The sequence below is a fragment of the Chironomus tepperi genome, unplaced genomic scaffold, assembly GCF_022539635.2.
Source record: "Chironomus tepperi strain 1889 unplaced genomic scaffold, CSIRO-AGI_Ctep_v1 contig_370, whole genome shotgun sequence".
NCBI lineage: Eukaryota > Metazoa > Arthropoda > Insecta > Diptera > Chironomidae > Chironomus > Chironomus tepperi.
Genome location: NW_027226492.1, coordinates 236,417 through 264,328, shown reverse-complemented (window position 1 = coordinate 264,328; position 27,912 = coordinate 236,417). Strand labels below are relative to the sequence as shown.

Genomic DNA, 27,912 nt, shown 5'->3' with positions numbered 1-27,912 from the left:
GTTCCGACCGTCTTGTTCCGACCGTCTTGTTCCGACCGTCTTGTTCCGACCGTCTTGTTCCGACCGTCTTGTTCCGACCGTCTTGTTCCGACCATCTTGTTCCGACCGTCTTGTTCCGACCGTCTTGTTCCGACCGTCTTGTTCCGACCGTCTCAGTTCCGACCGTCTCAGTTCCGACCGTCTCAGTTCCGACCGTCTCAGTTCCGACCGTCTCAGTTCCGACCGTCTCAGTTCCGACCGTCTCAGTTCCGACCGTCTCAGTTCCGACCGTCTCAGTTCCGACCGTCTCAGTTCCGACCGTCTCAGTTCCGACCGTCTCAGTTCCGACCGTCTCAGTTCCGACCGTCTCAGTTCCGACCGTCTCAGTTCCGACCGTCTCAGTTCCGACCGTCTGTTCCGACCGTCTTGTTCCGACCGTCTTGTTCCGACTGTCTTGTTCCGGCGTCTTGAACCGCACCTTCTGTTTCGCTCGTCTGTTCCGCTCGTCTGTTCCGCTCGTCTGTTCCGCTCGTCTGTTCCGCTCGTCTGTTCCGCTCGTCTGTTCCGCTCGTCTGTTCCGCTCGTCTGTTCCGCTCGTATTGTTCCGCTCGTATTGTTCCGACCGTCTTGTTCCGAACGTCTTGTTCCGACCGAATTTAACAATTATCCTTAATTTTAGGTTAATCCGCACCTTTAGCTAAGCCATGGCTAAGCTTCTACTTCTATCCCTCCTCATGATATCCTTCGGATCATCAGTTTTGGCGGGAACGGCATACTGTACATTCGAGCATACATCAAGATACCAAAGTGACTTGATAACTGATGAAATTACCGGCTACATGTGTAAATTAGATTTGGACATAAAAGGTGATCGTGTTAATGATGTTGGCGGTGGACATCCAGATGGTGAAAATGACAATCAAGTTGACATTATTAAGGTACTGCCTGAATTTTATACATACTTGACATCATATCCGAGGACATTTTGTAGTCGATTTAAGAAACTTGAGATAATTGACATGAGTGGAACTGAAATAGCCACAATTGAGGCTGATTCGCTGAGACAATGTAAGGATTTGAGAATTTTACAATTTTATAGCAATAAAATTGAGGAAATACCTGAAAAGTTGCTGGATGAGACGAAAAAGTTGCTGAAACTTTACATAACCTTCAATTTAATCACAACATTGCCTGAAAATCTACTTAATGGACTAAAGGAATTAAAGTTGTTGGACTTGTCCTACAATAAAATTGAAAGCCTGCCTGAAAATGTCTTCAAAGGTCTGCGCAACCTCGAGGAACTCAACCTGGAAGCGAATCAATTGGACACACTCGATCCAGTCCTGTTTGAGGATCTTGAAAATTTAAAGAAGCTCAACCTCAACAGCAATGGAATTTCGGAACTGGCAGTTTTACTGTTTAGTCCACTTGTTAATCTGAAGGAACTGTCACTAAAGAGCAACAACTTGACAATCATCCATGCTGACTCATTTCCACAGCAAGCAAATATCGACACAGTTATCCTTTCCAAGAACAAGATTGACGCAATTGATGAATATTTTATTGACAATTGTGGGATTTCTAACCTCAAAATGGCTGGAAATGTCTGCGACAGAACCAGTTTAATTAAGAAAAAGGACATGAAGAAGAAGTTGAAGCCATGCTTTGATGAATACATCGGTAAGTTGTTTATATGTATGAGGAGTCTGGACTCTATTGGAGTCGGATTCCCAAAGTCCCAGTTTAACCCTGTTTAATGAGTTCCTTTCTTTTTTTAGTACAAACTGAGCCAACCACCACAACGACAACTACTACAATGAAGCCTACAACAACGAAGCGAACAACCACGACAAGGCGAACAACCACGACGAAGCCTAGGACTACAACCACAAAGAGAACTACGACCACAACCACAGCAAAGCCAACGACTACGACAACAACAACAATGCCAACGACTACAACTACTACTACGACACCAACTACGACTACTACTACCACTACGACGACGACTACGACTACGACTACAGCGAGACCAATAACTGCACCACCCAAAACCGGAATTCTAGCTTCCAATGAGGTAATCTTCCTTTTACAAATACAGTATTTAGGTCAACAAGGGTTGGGTGTGGGTCCAGGTCAGTGTGGCGATACCACACCTTGGTAGTAAGCCTCGATCGAAACCGCACACGGCATACGGTTCATGACATTTCCATAAACACTGGACAGGGCTAACAAGTTGTCCATACCTGGTCCAGGTGCATTGGGTGGTCAAGTGGATCCGTGAAATTATGGATTGAACCTTCAAAAGCTCTTATATATGTCTTTCGAGTCGATTGCTTAGCAAATTAGAGACGTTACTAAATTCAGGAATAGGCGGTGACCCACCCTGCCCTTGATTGACTGAAGGAACTCCTCTTTTTGAACAATAAACCTTAATTTCTAATAAAATGGAATAAAAACTCCATAAATCCACCAAAAACCCAAATTCCATACATAACAATGCACCCTCACCCCACCCTTGACTCAATAAGTCAAAAATAATAATTTTTTATTAAAATTAAATATTTTTAAACCAACAGCCATGTGGAGTACCAAAAGTTGGAATACCTAATGTCGTTAATGGAGAGGTGATTGTTCATGGTACCCATCCATGGTAAGATGTTGTGCACTTGACTATGATCAGATAATTCGACATTATAAATTTTAGGATTGCAGCCATCATTCATGATGAGAAATATTTTTGCGGTGGAACACTTGTGACTAACAAAAAGGTTGTTTCTGGTGAGTATTGGATGTCGGAAGGGGTGGTGGGGTGATATGTGGCTCTGTGTCCTTCGGGGATGCCTTACCTTGCATGGCGTGGTGCATCATGACACGGTGCATCATGACACGGTGCATCATGACACGGTGCATCATGACACGGTGCATCATGACACGGTGCATCATGACACGGTGCATCATGACACGGTGCATCATGACACGGTGCATCATGACACGGTGCATCATGACACGGTGCATCATGACACGGTGCATCATGACACGGTGCATCATGACACGGTGCATCATGACACGGTGCATCATGACACGGTGCATCATGACACGGTGCATCATGACACGGTGCATCATGACACGGTGCATCATGACACGGTGCATCATGACACGGTGCATCATGACACGGTGCATCATGACACGGTGCATCATGACACGGTGCATCATGACACGGTGCATCATGACACGGTGCATCATGACACGGTGCATCATGACACGGTGCATCATGACACGGTGCATCATGACACGGTGCATCATGACACGGTGCATCATGATGTGTCATGACACGGTGCATCATGATGTGTCATGACACGGTGCATCATGGACACGGTGCATCATGGACACGGTGCATCATGGACACGGTGCATCATGGACACGGTGCATCATGGACACGGTGCATCATGGACACGGTGCATGATGGACACGGTGCATGATGGACACGGTGCATCATGGACACGGTGCATCATGGACACGGTGCATCATGGACACGGTGCATCATGGACACGGTGCATCATGGACACGGTGCATCATGGACACGGTGCATCATGGACACGGTGCATCATGGACACGGTGCATCATGGACACGGTGCATCATGGCATGGTGCAGCATAACATGGTGTGCCATGGCATAATGTGTCATGGTATGGTGCCTCATGGCATGGCATGGTACAGCATGGAACGATGTGTCATGATGCGATACAGCATTGTGCAGTCCAACTTAATAATTTCGTTTTAGCTGCTCACTGCTATTACGGAAAGGAATTGATTAGGAAGCTTGCGGAGGATATTACGGTTATTTTGGGAGCTCAGCAACTCAACAAACTAGCTGAAGTTGGACGATCGATTTCTGGAGTCGATAAAATTTATATCCATGCAGAATGGAAGCCAGAAAGAGAAAAATATGATGCGGACATAGCTGTATTGATATTAGCACAAGAGATCGATTTTACTTTATACATTCAGCCTGCATGTTTGGCAAAAAGAACTACGGATTTAAAAAAGTTAAATGATGGAATCATTGTTGGATTTGGAAAGAGCGAATCGTCAGCATCCCATGAAAATGAGCCAAGGAAAGCAACTACACCGATTGTAAAAACTGTTGACTGTTTAAAGAAATTTCCGGATTTGGGCAATATTGCTACTTATAAAACATTTTGTGGTGGTTTTGCTAATGGAACTGGTGCATGTACAGGTGATAGTGGTGGTGGATTGACTGTGGTTAATGCTGGTCGACATTTCCTTCGTGGCGTCGTGTCATCTTCGCTTTATTCTAAGAAATATGGATGCAATGTTGATGCTTATTCTATTTTTACTGATATTCGATTTTTTTTGACATTTATAAAAAACTCTGAATAAAAACTCAATTTTTTATAAAATGGCATGTAATTGTATATTTAATTGGTGACCAAATCTGACGAACTGAGACGAACAAAGTCGAATTAACACGAACATAACCGAATTAAGACGAACTAAGACGAAAAAATCCGAACTGAGACGAAAAAACCCGAACTGAGACGAACAAACCCGAACTGAGACGAACAAACCCGAACTGAGACGAACAAACCCGAAATAAGACGAACAAACCCGAACTGAGACGAACAAACTCGAATTAAGACGAACAAACCCGAATAAAGACGAAAAAATCCGAACTGAGACGAAAAAACCCGAACTGAGACGAACAAACCCGAACTGAGACGAACAAACCCAAATTAAGACTAACAAATCCGAATTAAGACGAACAAAGCTGAACTGAGACGAACAAATCCGAAAATAGACGAATAAAAACGAACAAACCCGAAATAAGACGAACAAACCCGAACTGAGACGAACAAACCCGAACTGAGACGAATAAAAGCAAACTAAGACGAACAAACCCGAACTGAGACGAACAAATCCGAACTGAGACGAACAAACCCGAACTGAGACGAACAAACTCGAATTAAGACGAACAAACCCGAATTAAGACGAACAGACCCGAATTAAGACGAATAAAAACGATCAAACCTGAACAGAGACCAACCGAAAAGAGCAAAGTCAAATTGAGGGGAAATAATGCTCATTTTTATTCTTCACTCATCTTCATATTCTCACTGACTTTTCACTCATCTTAATCTTCATCTTCTTCCTTAATATTCTTACTATAAAAAAATTATTTTTTTGTTTAGTCTTAATTCGCTCTTTGATCAAATTGGTTGCAATAATCATCGGATTACTAAAGTCGGGGTAAGTTTATTGATAAAGCTTCACCTATATTGGGGTAAAAATATTACTTTTGTGCATCAAAAAATAATACATTTTCGGACCTGACCTCAAATTGACATTTTAAATGTCTCAAATACTGACATTTATTAATAAATTCAACACAAAATTGAGTCACGAGTAATTCCTGATAAGGTATTATCAATTTTAAAAGTATATTTGATGTTTTGGTCTAATTGTGCCTCTATATGGAGGTGAGTCAACTGATCTTTGTCTTGCTATTTACCTAAGGGAGAACCGGCGGACTGGACAACTCAGGTGATCAATTTTGTCACTTTTTTTGGTCATTTGTCACCTAAGTTGTCCATCATTTTAGAGGAAAAAGACCACGTCAGGTGGGGAATTTTTGTATTACTTTATGTATGAATCGGTGTAGTGACATCAGTGACCTAAATGATAGAGCGATCCCTATCAGGTAAAGCTATTAGCTTTTAGGTACCGTAGTTGTATTTCTGAACCATGAAAGCATGCTCAATGCTGGTTGAGTATGGCCTTACATGCCAAAAATCCTGGATTCAATCCTGGTTCTCGAGACTTCGAAGAATTCCCTTGAAGTCACGGTCTCTGTCTCGGTCCTCGGTCTTCTACCTCAGTCTCGATAACTTATTGATACCGACACTTCGGGAAGCCTGACGTGTCATGTCACCCAACCCAGGATGTCGTGCAACCACTCTAATTGCAAAGCTTAATTCATTTATTGGTTACAATATTTAGAACCTGGCCCCAGGCTGAGAAACTAGGCGGTATCGGCGGTATTTGTATGAATACCGCGGTACTACTGCGGAGTTTCTCAGCCTAGACCTGGCCGCACAACTGCTTAGTATATTCTCAAAGGTATACTATTACGTTGATGATTTTCTTAGCAGGGGTTGATTTCTCTGTGTTGCACGATATAGATATGGCACTTGTATAATACCATACCATTTGTGCATCATTAAGACACCATGAAGCACCATTACTGTGCTACCGTATCATTGTACCGTTACAGTGGTGTGTCTATACCATGTAGTACCGTACTGTATCATCATCCGATAATTCGACCTCAGAATCTTGCACACAAAAATTGTAACACGGTAAATTGAAGGACTTGGTGTATGTCTTATGATGTACTCGTGTCCTTGCATTGCTCAGAGCTGGATTCCACTATATAGTGTGCTTTCAATAGATTCTTTAATCCCAGTGTCCCCAACTAATAAAGGCTAGACCCTTCAAGTATTATACAGGCAAGGGGTGTAATAAATGGAGTATCCAAGCAATGCTTGTGTTAACGTCCAATTTTTGAAACAACCTTGAATTGCTCAAGGCAGTTAATCGATTCAAAATTCTCGGAACGGATCGATGTGACTTTGGTGTAGTGCCGGTAAAGTTTCCTGTAGTCTCGGTTTAGACCAAATTCTCGAGACTGGGATTTCTAGGGTAAAAGTGGTTCTAGGGTAGAAGAACTTTTGTCTTGACGTCGGTATCCGAATTAGCCGGCACCTACCGCCGGCAAACAGCAACCCGGAAATACTATCTGGGCAGCCTCGGTCTCGGTCTCAGCATAAGGGATACTTAGGTGCCGGGGTAATTCCAAAACTGACACAAAGGCAGAGTAACGTCCACCAAGAGTCGGATATTTGATCGATTTACAGATAGAGATGCTGTTCGGTTGTAGATCAATAGTGTACTACAATTGGCATAACGTAAGGAAGCATAGCAGCTCTTGTTCCTATTATACCTGCTTCACTTTATGTTCTTGACCCGTTCCTCAATCCAGAGTTGGCAATTGGGTGACGGCAGTCAGGAATAGTCAGCCTAATGGCATCAACCATCAATGGCAGGTGTCAACGGCCGTCGCTGATGGCAGCTGGTCAACTGCCAGTTGATGGTGTTATCTGAGTAAACGGCAGTCGTCTGGCGGTCGATTGCTGTTGATTATTGTTCATGGAAGACATTAAATGGCCGAACACAGCCAATTGCCAACTCTGTCTTAATCCAACATTCCCCAAATCTCCAATTTCTTACCAATCACAACTCATCTAACCACACTCAACATCCTACACTATTTCAGACACAACTATCCATCCAATCAATGGCTTCTTGGCACTACCTAATCACAATTCTATTCCTGACATCATGTCACCAAATCCATATTGAAGCAAGCGATGCACACTGTGATTATGTCCTTACAAACAGCTACACAAATGATCTCATAATTGACACCATGGCTGGCTATCTGTGTACATTGGAACCAGTCGGAAATGGCGATCGTATTGACAACATTAATGGCTATCATGACAATGGCAATAAGAACAGCGACGTGTCCATCATTGAATTTTCAAAAAAATCCGATAAAATTTTAACGACATTTACGGACATAATATGCAATGAATTTGGTAATTTGGAGGTTATTGTCATGCCCAAGGCACACATTCAGACCATCGACGACAATTCACTCGAAAAATGTCAAAATTTAAAAATTTTACAATTTTACAACAACAAAATTATGGATATACCGGATAATTTACTAAAAAATGTCAAAAAATTACAAAAATTTTACATTTCATTTAACTTTATTGAGGAATTGCCGGATAATTTGTTGTCGGGACTGTCCAAACTTGAAATATTGGATTTATCATACAACAAGTTGAGTGCCCTACCCGGTGACATATTCCAGGACCTAACAGCACTTAAGGAACTTAATCTTGAGGACAATAAAGTCGGAATGCTTATGCCAAATTTATTTAAAAATTTAAAAAATTTAGAAAAGCTTAACATAGCCAGCATGTCAATTACGGACCTGCCAATGTCAATCTTTACGAATCTACACAATCTAAAGGAACTACAGCTTCAAAGTAATCAGTTAACAGTCCTTCATGCTGAATCATTTCCAAATAAAGCTGACTTTGAGTTCATCAACCTGTCTAAGAACAAGATCGTGGCTGTCGATGAGGATCTTGTCAATAATTGTGATATAAAGAGGATTAAAATGTCTAAGAATGTTTGTAGTAAGGCTGCAACTGTTCATAAGAGGGATTTAAAGAAAATGCTGAAAAAATGCTTTGATGGCTACAATGATCTGTATCGTGGTGGAACTACTGATGAGCTGACAACGACAGCTACTGAGACTACGACGACTACAACACCTACCCCAGCACCTACCCCAGCACCTACCCCAGAACCTACCCCAGCACCTACCGCAGCACCTACCCCAGCACCTACCCCAGCACCTACCCCAGCACCTACCTCAGCACCTACCCAAGCACCTACCGCAGCACCTACCGCAGCACCTACCTCAGCACCTACCCCAGCACCTACCCCAGAACCTACCCCAGCACCTACCGCAGCACCTACCCCAGCACCTACCCCAGCACCTACCCCAGCACCTACCTCAGCACCTACCCAAGCACCTACCGCAGCACCTATCCCAATACCTACCACAGCTGTTCCAATCATCACTCATATTCCTCAAAAGACTGATATATCCCCAATGTCAGGTTCAATTCCTGTAACAGCACAATCAGATAATCTTGTCAAACTTCAAGCTGTGTATGAGGTAAGTGAGGATGGTTAGAAAAAATGACATTTAAGCTATTCCAGTGATGGACAATACACCATAGGTTTGCTATTGAATGTCCATCAATGAGCTATTCAGATTCAGAGCTTCACAAGGGTTATTTGTGGCTAATGATTCAAATTCCTTCCAAATTCCCTAAACAGAAGTACCTGGGTATACCCGCGCACAGAAGGGTTTCCTTGATTTTGACAATTATTTGGGGTCATGGGTCGCCATCTCGGGAAGTGGCACGGTACGGTATTAGTTGAAATACAATGGAACACCTAGTGTAAAATAAACCATTGATGCACCCAGGGTTGTTAAAACATATTCTGTCGTACAGAATGTGTAGACATAAGTCACATATTTCATATGTGCACAGGACCACATATTCTGTCTTCTTACCTGCAATATTTTTAAACAAAACTATTTAAATTATTTTTTTATCAACAGCCATGTGGTGTACCAATAGTTGGAGTTCCAAATATGATCGGAAGTGATGTTATATCACCTAATACTCATCCATGGTAATTTCATCATGTTTACCTTAACCTTCAAATTGTAACAATTAAATATTTTAATTTTAGGATTGCGGCACTGATTTACAATGATCAATATTTTTGTGGTGGGACACTTGTGTCAAATAGGAAAGTCGTGACTGGTAAGGATTTACTAGCTTTGTAGGTTAGGTGTAGGTTAGGTGTAGGTTAGGTGTAGGTTAGGTGTAGGTTAGGTGTAGGTTAGGTGTAGGTTAGGTGTAGGTTAGGTGTAGGTTAGGTGTAGGTTAGGTGTAGGTTAGGTGTAGGTTAGGTGTAGGTTAGGTGTAGGTTAGGTGTAGGTTAGGTGTAGGTTAGGTGTAGGTTAGGTGTAGGTTAGGTGTAGGTTAGGTGTAGGTTAGGTGTAGGTTAGGTGTAGGTTAGGTGTAGGTTAGGTGTAGGTTAGGTGTAGGTTAGGTGTAGGTTAGGTGTAGGTTAGGTGTAGGTTAGGTGTAGGTTAGGTGTAGGTTAGGTGTAGGTTAGGTGTAGGTTAGGTGTAGGTTAGGTGTAGGTTAGGTGTAGGTTAGGTGTAGGTTAGGTGTAGGTTAGGTGTAGGTTAGGTGTAGGTTAGGTGTAGGTTAGGTGTAGGTTAGGTGTAGGTTAGGTGTAGGTTAGGTGTAGGTTAGGTGTAGGTTAGGTGTAGGTTAGGTGTAGGTTAGGTGTAGGTTAGGTGTAGGTTAGGTGTAGGTTAGGTGTAGGTTAGGTGTAGGTTAGGTGTAGGTTAGGTGTAGGTTAGGTGTAGGTTAGGTGTAGGTTAGGTGTAGGTTAGGTGTAGGTTAGGTGTAGGTTAGGTGTAGGTTAGGTGTAGGTTAGGTGTAGGTTAGGTGTAGGTTAGGTATAGGTTAGGTGTAGGTTAGGTGTAGGTTAGGTGTAGGTTAGGTGTATGTTAGGTGTAGCTTGTACAGCACTGCTTTAACACATATCCTCTTTTATTCCAGCTGCTCACTGTATTCTGGCTAAAGACCAAACAGAAAAGAATGCCGACGATATGAGGGTCATCTTAGGTGCCCATAATCTTGACAGATTGAATGAAGTTGGCAGAGTAACTGTTGGTGTCCAATCAATTACGGTACATAAAAAATGGAATCCATCATTAGAGAAGTTCAATGCAGACATTGCTGTATTAGTTCTGAGTGAGGATATTGAGTTTAGTAATCATATTCAACCAGTTTGCATAACGAGAGATATAAATGCATTGTTGACATATATGGACGGAATTGTTGTTGGATTTGGTAAAAGTGAGCATTCAAGGACTCATGACAATGTTCCGAGAAAAGCTAATACACCGATCAGAACCGATGAAGATTGCTTTAAGGCATTTCCAATTTTAAGAGAAATCAAAGCTTATACCTCATTTTGTGGTGGATTTGCAAATGGAACTGGTACATGCACAGGTGATAGCGGTGGTGGATTGACTGTTGTAAGTGATGGAAGACATTTCCTTCGTGGTGTAGTTTCATCTTCACTTTATGGAGACAAATATGGATGTGATGTAAATTCTTATGCTTTATTCACTAACATGCGCCACTTTGTAGGCTTTGTTAACAGTGTTAATGTTAATTGATCTATATATGCCAAATCTTAATTAATAAAGATTTTGTTCTACATATTAAATTAATTTTCATTTAATCCTTACTAAACTCACTTAACCTACACCTAACCTACACCTAACCTACACTACACCTACACCTAACCTACCCTACACCTAACCTACACCTAACCTACACCTAACCTACACCTAACCTCACACCTAACCTACACCTAACCCACACCTACCTACACCTAACCTACACCTACCTAACCTACACCTAACCACCTAACCTACACCTAACCTACACCTAACCTACACCTAACCTATACCTAACCTACACCTAACCTACACCTAACCTATACCTAACATACACCTAACCTTGCATACATTTACATGCATTTACATGAATCTACCTGCATTTAAATGAATAAATATGTAAGTTCCTCCCCCTTGATCTAATCTACCTACACGGATAGAATATGAGAGAGGAATAATATGAGGTAAATCAATCAGCCTTGATTGCAGTTTGCATTCTCATACGCTTATCAGTTGTGAATGAGTAAAGTAACGGATTGTACTGTAATTGGAGTAGATCAATAGATTAATAGAAATGAATTTTCAAATTTATTTGATCTTATTGTGTGGAATTTTGGAATTTGACATTTTTGGAAGGTCATTTGCCTTTGGTGTATGTACAAAAGTTAATTTTGATAATTTTGCTAATATTTCTATATTGACAATATGTTCTATTTCCTATGGTAAGTTGTGCCTGCTTAAATTTATCAATAATATCATTAAATTTTCCTAAAATATCCAGATTTCAGCAAACATGCGGTAAAGTTCTAGTCGGTCGACCTAATATTGTTGGTGGAAAATACGCCGTACATGGGGCTTTCATATGGTGAGTAAATTGTGTTTTTTGTGTATAGAAAAATAGAGATCAGCTGAGAGTTTGTTTACTACTCATTTAGGGTTGCCGTACTTGTTAATAATCAAGGAAATCCGTTTTGCGGTGCAACACTTTTGACCAAAAATAAAGTTTTGACAGGTATGGATAATATTGAGTCGGACTAAGGCTTGGTCTGGACTGAGTCGGACTAAGGATTGGTCTGGACTGAGTCGGACTAAGGACTGGTCTGGACTGAGTCGGACTAAGGATTGGTCTGGACTGAGTCGGACTAAGGATTGGTCTGGACTGAGTCGGACTAAGGCTTGGTCTGGACTGAGTCGGACCAAGAATTGGTCTGGACTGAGTCGGACTAAGGATTGGTCTGGACTGAGTCGGACTAAGGATTGGTCTGGACTGAGTCAGACTAAGGCATGGTCTGGACTGAGTCGGACTAAGGCATGGTCTGGACTGAGTCGGACTAGGGCTTGGTCTGGACTGATTCGGACTAAGGCTTGGTCTGGACTGAGTCGGACTAAGGACTGGTCTGGACTGAGTCGGACTAAGGATTGGTCTGGACTGAGTCGGACTAAGGATTGGTCTGGACTGAGTCGGACTAAGGCTTGGTCTGGACTGAGTCGAACTATTTATTGAGTCAATCCAATAAATCTGAACTAATCCACATCATTGTTTATTGTAGCCGCTCACTGTATGCACGGCAAGGACGACACCCACGAATTCTTACCCCGTGACATAACAGTCATCTTTGGTGCACACAATCTATCCAAAATATATGAACAAGGAAAAATATCTGTCGGTGTTCAGAGCATTGATATTCACCGAGATTGGAACACAAAGTCTGCATCATATGATGCTGATATTTCTGTATTAACCTTGACCGATGACGTCGCATTCTCTCGATTCATTCAGCCAATTTGTTTAATGAGTTCGGACTCAGAAATGATGAAAATTAAGAAAGGATTTACAGCAGGCTTTGGAAAAAGTGAAAATGACACAAATGTCTTAAAATCAGTCGAAATACCAATCGCAAATAGCAATGAGGAATGCTTCTATACAAATGATGCACTCGTGCAGATATCAAGTGTACGAACATTTTGTGGTGGTAGTCGTGGTGGTGCTGGTGTATGTGTTGGTGACAGTGGAAATGGATTATTTGTTGAACATTTACAGACGCATTATTTGAGAGGACATGTTTCGGCATCATTGTATTCAAACACTGAATGTGATGTTCATAATCATGCAATATTTACGGATGTGGTCAAGTTTAATGCCTGGATTGTTGAGAGAATTGATATGATTGATAGACCATTTATGTATGGGTAAGATTGAGGATTTATTTAACTGGATTAATGATTTAATTTTATCTAATTTATTTACAGATCATCCACTACACAAGGTAAGATCTGTTTCGGTCAGTCTAGTCAGTCCGACACAGTTCAGACCAAGCCTTAGTCCGACTCAGAATCAGACCAAGCCTTAGTCCGACTCAGTCCAGACCAGTCCTTAGTCCGACTCTGTCCAGACCAATCCTTAGTCCGACTCAGTCCAGACCAATCCTTAGTCCGACTCTGTCCAGACCAATCCTTAGTCCGACTCAGTCCAGACCAGTCCTTAGTCCGACTCAGTCCAGACCAAGCCTTAGTCCGACTCAGTCCAGACCAAGCCTTAGTCCTACTCAGTCTAGATCAAGCCTTAGTCCGACTCAATCCAGACCAATCCTTAGTCCTACTCAGTCAAGACCAAGCCTTAGTCCGACTTAGTCCAGACCAATCCTTAGTCCGACTCAGTCCAGACCAAGCCTTAGTCCGACTCAGTCCAGACCAAGCCTTAGTCCGACTCAGTCCAGACCAATCCTTAGTCCGACTCAGTCCAGACCAAGCCTTAGTCCGACTCAGTCCAGACCAAGCCTTAGTCCGACTCAGTCCAGACCAAGCCTTAGTCCGACTCAGTCCAGACCAAGCCTTAGTCCGATTCTGTCAAGACCAAGCCTTAGTCCTACTCAGTCTAGATCAAGCCTTAGTCCGACTCAATCCAGACCAATCCTTAGTCCTACTCAGTCAAGACCAAGCCTTAGTCCGACTTAGTCCAGACCAATCCTTAGTCCGACTCAGTCTAGATCAATCCTTAGTCCGACTCAGTCCAGACCAATCCTTAGTCCGACTCAGTCCAGACCAATCCTTAGTCCGACTCAGTCCAGACCAGTCCTTAGTCCGACTCAGTCCAGACCAATTCTTGGTCCGACTCAGTCCAGACCAATTCTTAGTCCGACTCAGTCCAGACCAATCCTTAGTCCGACTCAGTCCAGACCAATCCTTAGTCCGACTCAGTCCAGACCAGTCCTTAGTCCGACTCAGTCCAGACCAATCCTTAGTCCGACTCAGTCCAGACCAAGCCTTAGTCCGACTCAGTCCAGACCAAGCCTTAGTCCGACTCAGTCCAGACCAATCCTTAGTCCGACTCAGTCCAGACCAAGCCTTAGTCCGACTCAGTCCAGACCAAGCCTTAGTCCGACTCAGTCCAGACCAAGCCTTAGTCCGACTCAGTCCAGACCAAGCCTTAGTCCGATTCTGTCAAGACCAAGCCTTAGTCCGACTCAGTCCAGACCAAGCCTTAGTCCGACTCAGTCCAGACCAAGCCTTAGTCCGACTCAGTCCAGACCAAGCCTTAGTCCGACTCAGTCCAGACCAAGCCTTAGTCCGACTCAGTCCAGACCAAGCCTTAGTCCGACTCAGTCCAGACCAAGCCTTAGTCCGACTCAGTCCAGACCAAGCCTTAGTCCGATTCTGTCAAGACCAAGCCTTAGTCCGACTCAGTCCAGACCAAGCCTTAGTCCGACTCAGTCCAGACCAAGCCTTAGTCCGATTCTGTCAAGACCAAGCCTTAGTCCGACTCAGTCCAGACCAAGCCTTAGTCCGACTCAGTCCAGACCAAGCCTTAGTCCGACTCAGTCCAGACCAAGCCTTAGTCCGACTCAGTCCAGACCAAGCCTTAGTCCGACTCAGTCCAGACCAAGCCTTAGTCCGACTCAGTCCAGACCAAGCCTTAGTCCGACTCTGTCCAGACCAATCCTTAGTCCGACTCAGTCCAGACCAATCCTTAGTCCGACTCTGTCCAGACCAATCCTTAGTCCGACTCAGTCCAGACCAGTCCTTAGTCCGACTCTGTCCAGACCAATCCTTAATCCGACCCCATAATTTCAGTGACAACGCCTCGAACTACAACATCCAGAAGACCCAGAGTGAGGACAACAACAACTACACCAAGTGTAAGTCCAATAATTACTCCAATCCACTCACCAATGGAAGTAACTGAAGGAACTAACTTTGAACTTCCATGTAAGGCTCAAGGATATCCAAATCCCACTGTTCGTTGGTCAAGTGTGAGTATTTTACAGTAATTTTAACGGATTTTAAATATTTAAATATTTTAGACTTCACCTGTTGATGCAAATGTTGCAGCAAATGGACATACTTTGATCATCACCAATGTTTCATTTAGAAATAGTGGAAAATATGTCTGCGAAGCTACAAATTCAGCTGGAAAAGATGCAATTAATGTTTATTTGACAGTTAGATGTAAGTAGAATTAATTTGATGTGTCATTTAGATCACCTTATAGACCATGAGCATACTTACATGGTATCGTGACTGCATCACCTTGTGTGGATGCTCATTGTTTGGTTAGGAATCCTGGGTTTGGCACAGATCCAGCTATTTGCAGGGTTTAGTATACTAAATGACGCACACTACAAAGAGTATGCTCAATGACGTACACTCCAAATAGTATACTTAATGACGTACACTCCAAATAGTATACTTAATGACGTACACTCCAAATAGTATACTTAATGACGCACACTCCAAATAGTATACTTAATGACGCACACTCCAAATAGTATACTCAATGACGTATACTCCAAATAGTACACTTAATGATGCATACTCTAAATAGTATACTTAATGACGAACTTACTAACCCTAAAATAACTTTTCAGCTGCATCATCAACCGGTCATGTTCCATGGGAATCTCCACGTAGTGGATCATCATCAACCGGTCATGTTCCATGGGAATCACCACGTAGCGGATCATCATCATTAAGTTCAGTTATACCAATAAAGACACCAAGCAGAACAACAGCAAATGTTGGCAGTAAACATGAGTTTGAATGTAAAATTGATGGAAATTTCCAATTAAATTGGAGACGAGCTAATGGACAGTCACTACAATCGAATGCTGTCAACAACAATGGTTTATTGGTGATTTATAATGTTGGACATAAAGATGCAGGAACATATGAATGTGTTGTGACTGATAGTTATGGACAGTCAGGTGCTGTTTTATCAATAATTATGGATGTTGTTGGTGATGAAATAAGGACTAGTCCAAATTTGGGTTTTTTAGAACTTATAATTGACTCAGAGAGTAAAAGAGAGTAATAAGCATACGACAGCCTTAATCAGCTATAGAATTCTCAATTTTATTCATTCGTATCAGTTCACTGTGGATGATTAAACCTATAAAAAATGAATTTAAAATTTAAATTTTTATATTTTTTAATTTTTTGTGAATTATTGGAATATCCAACTCAAATTTGTGCCTACAGTTCAGGTGTATGTGATTAATATATTTAATAAAATAACCGTTTAATTTTTTGAGAGTTTTTCATTAATTAAATTTAAAAAAAAAAAAAAAATTTATTCACAGAAAAGTTGTGGAACAGTTAAAATAGGACGAGGAAATATTGTTGGAGGCAATTATGCTATACGTGGAGCTTTTCCGTGGTAAGCCATATAAAAAGAAGTAATTTAAACGAGTAAAAAATGTTCACATGTACTCAGAATAAAAGCGCATTTTGCAATAATCCTTAATTATTTTGGATATTGATTCAATGTAACATATATGCAGGGGCGTATCCAGAAGGTGGTCTCTAAATTTATTATTATTCAAAAAAAAAAAAAATCATTCAAAAATCCCCAAAAATTCTGGCGAACCCTGAATATAGTCAACCATAGTTTCATGCCCCCTTGCTCATGGTTAAGCATAGTTTCATACCCCCTTGCATATAACCTAGTATAGCTGCTTATCCCTGTATACATCCAAGCGTAGTTGCATGCCCCCTGCATATTGCCAAGCGTAGTTTCATGACCCTTTCTGTATAAGTCATTTAATCTATTTTCAGGGCTGCTGCATTACTCTTTAATGATGGAAGAGTCTTTTGTGGAGGAACTATACTATCGAAAAATCAAGTCCTAACAGGTATGATGTGTTTCATTTCTAATGTATATTTAATGAGGCTGGATTGATAAGGAGAGAAGGAAGAAGGGTGATTCGGAGATGATAGTTTGTAAGCCTTACCATTCCTATTCTCTATTGTCATACAAGGCTCGATCGTAAGCGGATAAATGCGGACAAGTGCGGATAAAGTAAGTAAGTAAGTAACAATCTTTATTTACCATAAAGGTATTTGATTTACAGTTTGATACAGCTAAGGTTTTTAGTACACTGTATTTTTAAGACACATTGATATGTAGGATCAAGTTACCAATTTTTCAAGTCAAGGTTTCGAATAAATTTAGGGTCTCGTTTCGGCGGCTATTTAGCATATTATGTGATACTTTCAGGTTCGTTCTATACACATTCCAATCATTTGGAAATTTAGTAGCTCTCGTCATTTTGTCTCTCGCTACAATTTAAGTTTCTGACCCGTTCCTTAATCCAACGTTGCCCAGAATTTCAAATTAGGCTTGATCTCATACATTAAGCAGTCGAAGTATCTAAACTTCCGAAAAAAATAAATTTGGAAATGGCTGGATTCGATCCGACGACCTTCGAATTACCATACCAAATTTGAGCCATGCGCCTTACCTATTTGACCAGCAAGGCACTTAAATGCTATTTGGATAATAGTGGGTAATGACGGAAATGTGCAAGTGCGGGTAATGGCGGGAAAAGGCAGGTAATGGCGGGTAAATGTGGGCATGTGCAGATAAATGAATTATGTGTATCAATATATGAATATCAATATGGAATTAAATCGTTACTCGCCTCTTCCTACTCTTCTGAATACTCCCCTGATGTAGACATTCCGTAATCTTATTTATTTAATAATTATCTCTAGCCGCTCATTGCGTTCTTGCAAAAGGTCAACAAAACGAACTGTTACCGCGTGATATTACAGTCGTTGTTGGCGCTCACAATCTCAGTATTGCTCACGAGAGAGGAAAAGTCTCAGTTGGAGTTGAAAAAATTGATATTCATAGAGATTGGAATCCGAGTTCTCAATCATTTGATGCTGATATTGCAATGTTGACATTGGTTGATGATTTGCCATTTACACAATTTATTCAACCAATATGTTTGATTGACTCTAATTCATATATAAATAGAGTTTGGAATGGATATACTGTTGGATATGGCAAAAGTGAAACAAGTCTGATTAGTGAAAATGTCTTAAAGTCTGTTTTAATACCAATTGAGCCTAGTAATGAGGAATGCTTCTATACAAATGAATTTTTAATGAAAATAGCAAGTAATCGATCATTTTGTGGTGGAGATCGTGTTGGATCTGGTGTGTGTTTAGGTGACAGTGGTAATGGACTGTTTGTTCAACATTCAGGAACTTACTTTCTTCGTGGAATTGTTTCATCATCACTTTATACTAACAATGACTGTGATGTTTATAATTATGCAATTTTCACGAATGTTGTCAAATTTTATGATTGGATTATGGCCAGATTAGCATCAAGTAATCATCAGTATATCTCCGAGTAAGTACTTTTATTCGAATTTTGTATATGAACAAATTTATTGATATAACCTTTGTTTTTAGAACATCAACATCTCGATCAGAACGTAAGTCATACATACTAGTAGTTTAAATACTCATAGATGCATACAAAGATATATTTTGAGGTGTCTCGGTTTTCGTCTCTGCCTTCGTCTCGCTTTTCGTCTCGGCTTTCGTCTCGGCCTTCGTCTCGGCTTTCGTCTCGGCCTTCGTCTCGGCTTTCGTCTCGGCTTTCGTCTCGGCCTTCGTCTCGCTTTTCGTCTCGACGTTCCTCCTTTTCGTCTCTCATCGTCTCCCTTTAACTCCCGGCTTTCGTCTCGGCCTTCGTCTCGGCTTTCGTCTCGGCTTTCGTCTCGGCCTTCGTCTCGGCTTTCGTCTCGGCTTTCGTCTCGGCTTTCGTCTCGGCTTTCGTCTCGGCTTTCGTCTCGACCTTCGTCTCGGCCTTCGTCTCGGCTTTCGTCTCGGCCTTCGTCTCGCTTTTCGTCTCGACCTTCGTCTCGGCCTTCGTCTCGACCTTCGTCTCTGCCTTCGTCTCGACCCTCGTCTCGGCTTTTGTCTCGTCCTTCGTCTCGGCTTTCGTCTCGGCCTTCGTCTCGCTTTTCGTCTCGACCTTCGTCTCTGCCTTCGTCTCGGCTTTCGTCTCGGCTTTCGTCTCGGCTTTCGTCTCGGCTTTCGTCTCGGCCTTCGTCTCGCTTTTCGTCTCGGCTTTCGTCTCGGCTTTCGTCTCGGCTTTCGTCTCGGCTTTCGTCTCGGCCTTCGTCTCGACCTTCGTCTCTGCCTTCGTCTCGGCTTTCGTCTCGGCTTTCGTCTCGGCTTTCGTCTCGGCTTTCGTCTCGGCCTTCGTCTCGGCTTTCGTCTCGGCTTTCGTCTCGGCTTTCGTCTCGACCTTCGTCTCTGCCTTCGTCTCGGCTTTCGTCTCGGCCTTCGTCTCGACCTTCGTCTCGGCCTTCGTCTCGCCCTTCGTCTCTGCCTTCGTCTCGACCCTCGTCTCGACCCTCGTCTCGGCTTTTGTCTCGTCCTTCGTCTCTGCTTTCGTCTCGGCTTTCGTCTCGGCTTTCGTCTCGGCCTTCGTCTCGGCTTTCGTCTCGGCTTTCGTCTCGGCCTTCGTCTCGGCCTTCGTCTCGGCTTTCGTCTCGGCTTTCGTCTCGGCCTTCGTCTCGGCTTTCGTCTCGGCCTTCGTCTCGGCTTTCGTCTCGGCTTTCGTCTCGGCTTTCGTCTCGGCTTTCGTCTCGGCTCTGTATTCATGACTTTAACCGACTTAATTGGGAATCAGGTTAATCGAAAGTTTACCATAACTAATTTACATATTAATTTTAGTTGGAACAGCAGTCAGCACATGCGAGTACGTTAAAAAATATCAAAATGACTTAATATCTGAAGAAAATCTACGATATCAATGCAGTCTTGATTTAGATGTGAAAGGATTGAGAATTAATAATGTTATAGGATGCAATGAGAATGACGATAAAGTCAGCATCATTAAAATTTTACCGAAATTTCGCAGTTACCTGACAACGTTCCCTAACACGTTCTGTAATAAATTCAATAAATTGGAAATAATTGACATGAGTGGAACAGACATTGCCAAAATTGAATCGAATTCGTTAAATCAATGTAAAAATTTGAGGATTTTACAATTTTATCGCAATAAAATCAGAAACGTTCCCGAAAATTTACTAATTGAGACGAAAAAGTTGCTGAAACTTTACATAACCTTCAATTTAATCACAACATTGCCTGAAAATCTACTAAATGGACTAAAGGAATTGAAGTTGTTGGACTTGTCCTGCAATAAAATTGAAAGTCTGCCTGAAAATGTCTTAAAAGATCTACGAAACCTCGAGGAACTCAACCTGGCAGCCAATGAACTCATCGACTTGGAGCAAAACTTGTTCGCTGGACTGACCAAGTTAGCAAAGCTCAACCTGAACAGCAATAAGATTTATGACTTACCAAGTGCAATTTTTGGTGATTTAACCAGCCTTAAGCAACTTCACATCCAACAGAATAACCTGAAAATCATCCATGCTGACTCATTTCCACAAGGAAGTCAAATTGTCGTTGTTTCATTTCCAAAGACTAAACTTAATGCAAGGTCAACAACAAGGTCCACAACAAGATCAACAACAAGACGTACAACGACAAAAAGGATAATGACTACTACAGAAAGCACATCTTATGAATCAAACACCAATACACAATTACTTGAGCCTTGGATTGAGGTAATGTTAATACTTTGACCGATTGTGACTTTTTGCGTTGAAGTTCTGCCGAATATTTTTTATAATTTTTACATTTTATAAAAAAAAGCTCTTGCTAAGACTTGAACCCATGACCTCATGTTGCAATAACCTTAGCTATAATCATTCCGCTACCAAGACATATTATTTCATGTTTGAAACATGGCAATTTTTAATATATAAAGATATATAAATATTTATTTGATATAATTATTTAAATTATAATAAATATCAAAAAAAAATTATTTGTTTTCATATGATTAAAGAAGGAAAAATTACTGTAAAAACTGGGTAAAAATATTTTACCCATAATAATTTAATTTTTGATAATTTACGTAAAATCTATTCTTTAATCATATGAAAACAAACTAAAATTTAAAATTTCAAAGCCACCATGTCTTGGTGGCGGAATGGTTATAGCTAAGGTTATTGCAACATGAGGTCATGGGTTCAAGTCTTGGTATGAGCTTTTTTTTATAAAATGTAAAAATTATGAAAAATATTCTGCAGAACGTCTGTTGACGTAAAAAGTCATTCCAATTTGACCTACTTTCTATTCCGACCCATTATTTCGTCCTCCTAGTCAGATCTCCTAAACTTTACCCCCTATCCGTCTGCCTAATATCAACAAAACCTTAAATTCTAACTTATTTATTGACTTTTAGGGATGCGGAATTGCAAGAGTTGCAGTGCAAAATATAATTAGAGAAACTGACGTGGAGAAAGGCACATATCCGTGGTAAGTGGATAGAATTTTGATCCATAAATTATAAATAATAATTTTTTTGTGTGGATTTTAGGATTGCAGCTTTGATTGACAAAAATGGTTTATATTTCTGTGGCGGAACTATTGTATCCAAAAAAATGATTGTTACTGGTTCGTACTTAAATTTCAAATTTTTAAAAACCGTTAAAATTTCAAATTTAAATTGATTTCAGCTGCGCACTGTGTTCACGGAATAGGTTCAAACGTAAAGACACCAGGAGATTTCACAGTTGTGCTTGGAGCTCATCACCTTGACAATGAACTTGAGGTAGGAAGAAAGGTTCATTTAGTGTCTGACATACTACTACATCGAGACTGGAACCCAAATTTAAACAAATTCGACGCTGACTTCGCAATTTTAAAACTGAATGAAGAAGTTAAATTTGGCTCATGGATTCAACCAGTTTGCATACCCAGAAGAGTAGGGAAATTAAAAAGATTCAAATTTGGTGAAGTCGTTGGATTTGGACGGACTGAAAAATCCGATCAACATTCAAATGTTCCAATGAAGGTCAACACGCCCATCCATAGTTCTGATGATTGCTACAGCGAATTTCCACATCTTATGAATATCGCAAGTCGTCGGACATTTTGTGGTGGATATGCCAATGGGACTGGTGCATGTACGAGTAATAGTGGCGCTGGATTGACAATCATAGATGATGATGTTCACTATTTGAGAGGAATTGTGTCAGCATCACTACATGGAACCGAATACGGATGTGATGTTCAATCTTATGCTATTTTTACTGATTTGCGATACTTTTATGATTTGATCAGAAGAGCTTAAAATAAAATCATATTGAAATTTCAGACTTGGCCGAGTTATTATTTACTAACATACCTTATCTTGATGAACCCCATTCCCCCTTCCTGATTACTCCATTCTCAAGACATCTCCTATTATCCCTGGTTATTGTCTACTTACTTGTACCATGTGCTCCGACTTGGATTCTAGGTTGCTACAAAAGGTCTTCCATCTGACAACAGAGTCTGGTTGTCTGGCTGTATCACAAAGTTTGTACAAATTTTCAGTTTTGACATCTAACTGACATTCCGTCCTACGGCATGTTGCTCTTGGAGCACTTGGACGTCTTTTCCCTCGTGGATTCCAACCAAGTGCAGTATAGCAAGCTTGTGTCTCACACCCAGCTGCTCCGTTTTCAAAGTGTATGACCTATCCAGGCATATTTACGCAATTGTACTTCTCGATTGATGTCCTCCTGATCAGCTCTTCTTAACAAATTTTGATTCGATGGCCATTTCGCTGGATCCTATGTCCACCAGATTCTGAGAATTCAAACGTAGCAGCTATTTACAAAAACTCAAAGCTTTTGCTGTATCTCTGTAGTTGCGAGCAACCTTAAAGCTGTACTGACTTGACACAAGCATTGAAGATGATCCTAGGTTTGACTACCTATTACACCCTACCATGACCTACCCAACCATGACCTACCCTATCATGACCTAACCTATCTTTTGTGAATTGCTGCTATATCCTCAGAATATAGTGGACTGGTGATCCTGTTAATTGGCCGTTAAATCAAGTACTGCTTTTTTCAAATTCCGGTCTCGGAAGATTTTCGGAACTCGGGACGGAACCAGGACAGTCTCGGTCCCGGTATCGAGAAAGCATACAAAGAGCTGGTCAGGAAGACATTAATCAGGAAGAGTCAGATGGAAGGATACTTGGAATAACTTAAGGATTGATAACCCTATACAGATAGAGTGTCGTTGGGTAGTCTAAGGCTGGAACAGGGGTATGGATGGTCCTTCCTAGGATAGTATGGAATGGCATCTGGTAAGGATTTGCTAGGTTTGTGGCCAGAACCGTGACGGTTAGATGTAAGGTATATTGAGTGCACTAAGTATGTCATTGATTCCGGGATCATATAGAATTAATCGATTGATAACCCTATCAGAAAAATTATTGTAAACTTAATAAAAAATGCACAATAAAAAATTGATAATTTTACAAAACTATTCAACTAATCAGTTCAATTTAAATCATCAAACAATGTGGAAGTTCCTTATAAGTTTAGCATTAATCCTTGCATTATCATCGTCAATTGAAGTCCGTCTAGAATGTAAAACAGACATCCGATTAAATGAGGAAATTTACTGTTGGTTGACTAACGTTTTATCATCAGAACATCAAGTCACAGTGACTGAATCAAGCTTTAATGTCACTAATCATCTCCAACATCAACAGCCAATCAACATCATCTTTATTGGAAATGAAAATTATCCAGAATATTTTCCAAAAAATTTAACACAATATTTGACTGGTGTCAGTGGATTTATGTACGATGATACATCATTAAAGTATATCCAACGGAATGACTTTACAGCCTTAGCATCAAATAATCCATTAATTTTACATTTAAGATCCAATGAAATTGAAGTCATTCCATATGATACATTTTATGATTTAATTAATTTACTATATTTGGACATGAGCAGCAACAGAATTAAAAGTTTACCATCAAATTTACTCATCAATTCCGTTGGACTTCATTCGTTGAGCATCAGTGGTAATGACTTGACAGAACTTCATCATAATTTATTCATTAATTGTCCACAATTTTATGATTTAACGGCTGAATTTAATCAAATTCAGGATATTCATGTGGATTTATTTAGGAATAATCCAAATATGACGTCAATATCAATGATGGACAATAAAATTAGGAATATTAATGTTGACTTTCGGAAACTTAAATTCTTAAAATTTGCTGATTTTAGAAATAATTTTGAATCGTGTGACGTCATTTTTTCGACACTTACGCCTGATGATAAGGATTTTGATGAAGTTGATCAACGAAAGGCAATGACAAATATACCAAAATTTCAGAGGAAAATTGAGAAGGTTTGTAAGGCATAGAACAGTCATCATCTGCTACATGACGCATTTCAGGATTGTTTTAATTGTTATGTGATTCTACTTAATTAGCCTTGTGAACCAGCTATAAAGTAAATAAAGAGCAAAGTCTTATCAACAGCAATGTTGTTGTTTTTGCATCATTTCTATTTTTACAGAGATTCTCAAACTTTTTTTCTTTTGAATCTAAAACTTATTCCGTGTTTTGTTGATCATACCGAGACCAAGACGAAGAATGACGATCGGGAGGAATCAAGGAAGAATAAGAGAGACCAAGAGAGACCGAGAGAGACCGTGAGAGACCGAGAGAGACCGAGAGAGACCGAGAGAGACCGAGAGAGACCGAGAGAGACCGAGAGAGACACTGAGAGAGACCGAGAGAGACCAAGAGAGACCGAGAGAGACCAAGAGAGACTGAGAGAGACTGAGAGAGATCGAGAGAGACCAAGAGAGACCGAGAGAGACCAAAAGAGACCAAGAGAGACCAAGAGAGACCGAGAGAGACTTCGAGAGACCAAGAGAGACCGAGAGAGACACTGAGAGAGACCGAGAGAGACCAAGAGAGACTGAGAAAGACCAAGAGAGACCGAAAGAGACCGAAAGAGACCAAGAGAGACCGAGAGAGACTGAGAGAGGCCGAAAGAGACCGAGAAAGAGCGACCTAGAACCGACCCAAGGCATCAAGATCAACAAGTTGAGAACAACTTTATTTTAATTAATGAAATAAACAATTTTAATCAGCATAATGTGTCACAACAGCTGATCAACTATATAATATTTATATACATCCGATCGTAAACAAAAGCACATCCAATTATTATTAAAACTTTACTCAATTCCTATTCAGTCTACATCAGTTCTCGTCAAAATGTGGAAGTTACTAATAATCCTCACTGTGTTCCTGCAATTATCAGCAGCCATACAAGAATTATCACTCAAATGTGAATCAACAGACAATCCCAAAGCAGAACAAATCGAGTATATAGCATGCTCAATAGATAATGTGACATCATCAACTGATCATGTAACTGTGACATCAATAAATGTAAGCATCGAGTCATTAATGCTGTTAAATTTAACAATTTATATCGACATTGTTGGAAATCCAAATTATCCTGAACATTTTCCAATAAATTTGGATAAAATTATTAACGGAACTGGCGGATTAACCTACAAAAATACTCCATTAAAGTACATAAGTCGTAATAATTTTAAACATTTTGGATCAAATCTGTTCCTGATTATACTTGAAGATAATAAAATTGAGGACATTCCATATGATACATTTTACGATTTACCAGACTTGACATATTTAGACCTAAGACATAACATGCTGACAACATTACCATCAAATTTATTCTCAAATTCATTAAATTTTAATACTTTAATTATCGAGTCTAATCAGCTTGTTGACTTACATCCTGATTTATTTATAAATTGTCCAGACTTTTATGTCCTTTATGCTGAATTTAATAAAATTGAAAAATTTCATGTTGATTTATTTAAAAATAATCCAAATATGACAGTCATATCAATGAGACATAATAAAATCAGGAATATACCAATTGACTTTACACGATTTAAGCTATTGGATGTTGCTGACTTTACACATAATTATGGAACATGTGACACAATGTACTTTAGTTTTAAGCCATATGATGAATATTATAATGATGTGGAACAGATGAAATGGATTAAAAATTTATCAGAATTCCAGATGATGATTGAGGATGTTTGTAGACAATAGATGGGTAGCTGTGGTTGTTAACCTTGACTTAAATCGCACACGACACATGGTCATGATTATCAATTTAATAATAAAATTTGATTAATTATTGTTGTGATTATAAAAATAAATAAATATGTAAATAAGTCACTGTCCTATGTGAATTAAGCATTTGATTATTTTACAGAATTCTCAGGTCAGAGTCAAGTCGGTCGGATTTGATGAAATTCTCAGGTCAGAGTCAAGTCGGTCGGATTTGATGATATTCTCAGGTCAGAGTCAAGTCGGTCGGATTTGATGATATTCTCAGGTCAGAGTCAAGTCGGTCGGATTTGATGATATTCTCAGGACAGAGTCAAGTCGGTCGGATTTGATGATATTCTCAGGCCAGAGTCAAGTCGGCCGGATTTGATGATATTCTCAGGTCAGAGTCAAGTCGGTCGGATTTGATGATATTCTCAGGACAGAGTCAAGTCGGTCGGATTTGATGATATTCTCAGGTCAGAGTCAAGTCGGTCGGATTTGATGATATTCTCTGGTCAGAGTCAAGTCGGTCGGATTTGATGATATTCTCAGGTCAGAGTCAAGTCGGTCGGATTTGATGATATTCTCAGGACAGATTCAAGTCGGTCGGATTTGATGATATTCTCAGGTCAGAGTCAAGTCGGTCGGATTTGATGATATTCTCAGGTGAGAGTCAAGTCGGTCGGATTTGATGATATTCTCAGGTCAGAGTCAAGTCGGTCGGATTTGATGATATTCTCAGGTCAGAGTCAAGTCGGTCGGATTTGATGATATTCTCAGGACAGAGTCAAGTCGGTCGGATTTGATGATATTCTCAGGTCAAAGTCAAGTCGGTCGGATTTGATGATATTCTCAGGACAGAGTCAAGTCGGTCGGATTTGATGATATTCTCAGGACAGAGTCAAGTCGGTCGGATTTGATGATATTCTCAGGACAGAGTCAAGTCGGTCGGATTTGATGATATTCTCAGGACAGATTCAAGTCGGTCGGATTTGATGATATTCTCAGGTCAGAGTCAAGTCGGTCGGATTTGATGATATTCTCAGGTGAGAGTCAAGTCGGTCGGATTTGATGATATTCTCAGGACAGAGTCAAGTCGGTCGGATTTGATGATATTCTCAGGTCAAAGTCAAGTCGGTCGGATTTGATGATATTCTCAGGCCAGAGTCAAGTCGGTCGGATTTGATGATATTCTCAGGTCAGAGTCAAGTCGGTCGGATTTGATGATATTCTCAGGCCAGAGTCAAGTCGGTCGGATTTGTTGATATTCTCAGGACAGAGTCAAGTCGGTCGGATTTGATGATATTCTCAGGCCAGAGTCAAGTCGGTCGGATTTGATGATATTCTCAGGTCAGAGTCAAGTCGGTCGGATTTGATGATATTCTCAGGTCAGAGTCAAGTCGGTCGGATTTGATGATATTCTCAGGACAGATTCAAGTCGGTCGGATTTGATGATATTCTCAGGTCAGAGTCAAGTCGGTCGGATTTGATGATATTCTCAGGACAGAGTCAAGTCGGTCGGATTTGATGATATTCTCAGGACAGAGTCAAGTCGGTCGGATTTGATGATATTCTCAGGTCAGAGTCAAGTCGGTCGGATTTGATGATATTCTCAGGTCAGAGTCAAGTCGGTCGCATTTGATGATATTCTCAGGGCAGAGTCAAGTCGGTCGGATTTGATGATATTCTCAG

At 40.7% G+C, this 27,912-nt stretch overlaps 2 protein-coding genes and 1 long non-coding RNA gene across 3 annotated transcripts in view; all 3 read left to right on the top strand.

Annotated features, from left to right (window-relative positions):
- Positions 1 to 22,404, top strand: part of LOC139095655 (uncharacterized) — a 28,328-nt gene extending 5,924 nt beyond the window's left edge. Inside the window, exons 7-30 of the mRNA XM_070647045.1 lie at positions 682 to 1,659; positions 1,758 to 2,056; positions 2,559 to 2,632; positions 2,687 to 2,760; positions 3,764 to 4,373; positions 5,193 to 5,250; positions 7,337 to 8,821; positions 9,275 to 9,348; positions 9,409 to 9,482; positions 10,296 to 10,919; positions 12,475 to 13,114; positions 13,175 to 13,191; positions 14,996 to 15,174; positions 15,226 to 15,370; positions 15,790 to 16,228; positions 16,349 to 16,406; positions 16,501 to 16,577; positions 16,976 to 17,052; positions 17,915 to 18,563; positions 18,626 to 18,648; positions 19,901 to 20,805; positions 21,489 to 21,562; positions 21,624 to 21,700; positions 21,763 to 22,404. Of these exons, the coding sequence (XP_070503146.1) occupies positions 682 to 1,659; positions 1,758 to 2,056; positions 2,559 to 2,632; positions 2,687 to 2,760; positions 3,764 to 4,373; positions 5,193 to 5,250; positions 7,337 to 8,821; positions 9,275 to 9,348; positions 9,409 to 9,482; positions 10,296 to 10,919; positions 12,475 to 13,114; positions 13,175 to 13,191; positions 14,996 to 15,174; positions 15,226 to 15,370; positions 15,790 to 16,228; positions 16,349 to 16,406; positions 16,501 to 16,577; positions 16,976 to 17,052; positions 17,915 to 18,563; positions 18,626 to 18,648; positions 19,901 to 20,805; positions 21,489 to 21,562; positions 21,624 to 21,700; positions 21,763 to 22,379 (8,327 nt within the window). The 3' untranslated portion in view covers positions 22,380 to 22,404. The remainder of the gene's footprint in view (positions 1 to 681; positions 1,660 to 1,757; positions 2,057 to 2,558; positions 2,633 to 2,686; positions 2,761 to 3,763; positions 4,374 to 5,192; positions 5,251 to 7,336; positions 8,822 to 9,274; positions 9,349 to 9,408; positions 9,483 to 10,295; positions 10,920 to 12,474; positions 13,115 to 13,174; positions 13,192 to 14,995; positions 15,175 to 15,225; positions 15,371 to 15,789; positions 16,229 to 16,348; positions 16,407 to 16,500; positions 16,578 to 16,975; positions 17,053 to 17,914; positions 18,564 to 18,625; positions 18,649 to 19,900; positions 20,806 to 21,488; positions 21,563 to 21,623; positions 21,701 to 21,762) is intronic.
- Positions 22,405 to 23,606: 1,202 nt separating this feature from the next.
- LOC139095654 (leucine-rich repeat-containing protein 15-like) lies at positions 23,607 to 24,473 on the top strand. The gene has a single exon (XM_070647044.1). It carries the CDS (start codon positions 23,607 to 23,609, stop codon positions 24,471 to 24,473), a length of 867 nt encoding a protein of 288 aa, XP_070503145.1.
- An 850-nt stretch (positions 24,474 to 25,323) lies between these two features.
- On the top strand, positions 25,324 to 26,360 carry LOC139095648 (uncharacterized). Its single transcript, XR_011544888.1, has 2 exons — positions 25,324 to 25,515; positions 26,180 to 26,360. It is a non-coding gene; the product is annotated as an uncharacterized lncRNA (long non-coding RNA).
- The last annotated feature ends 1,552 nt before the right edge of the window (positions 26,361 to 27,912 follow it).

Excerpts from the sequence above, each read along its gene's own strand:
- LOC139095654 (XM_070647044.1), top strand. The coding sequence starts at position 23,607 with ATGTGGAAGTTCCTTATAAGTTTAGCATTAATCCTTGCATTATCATCG.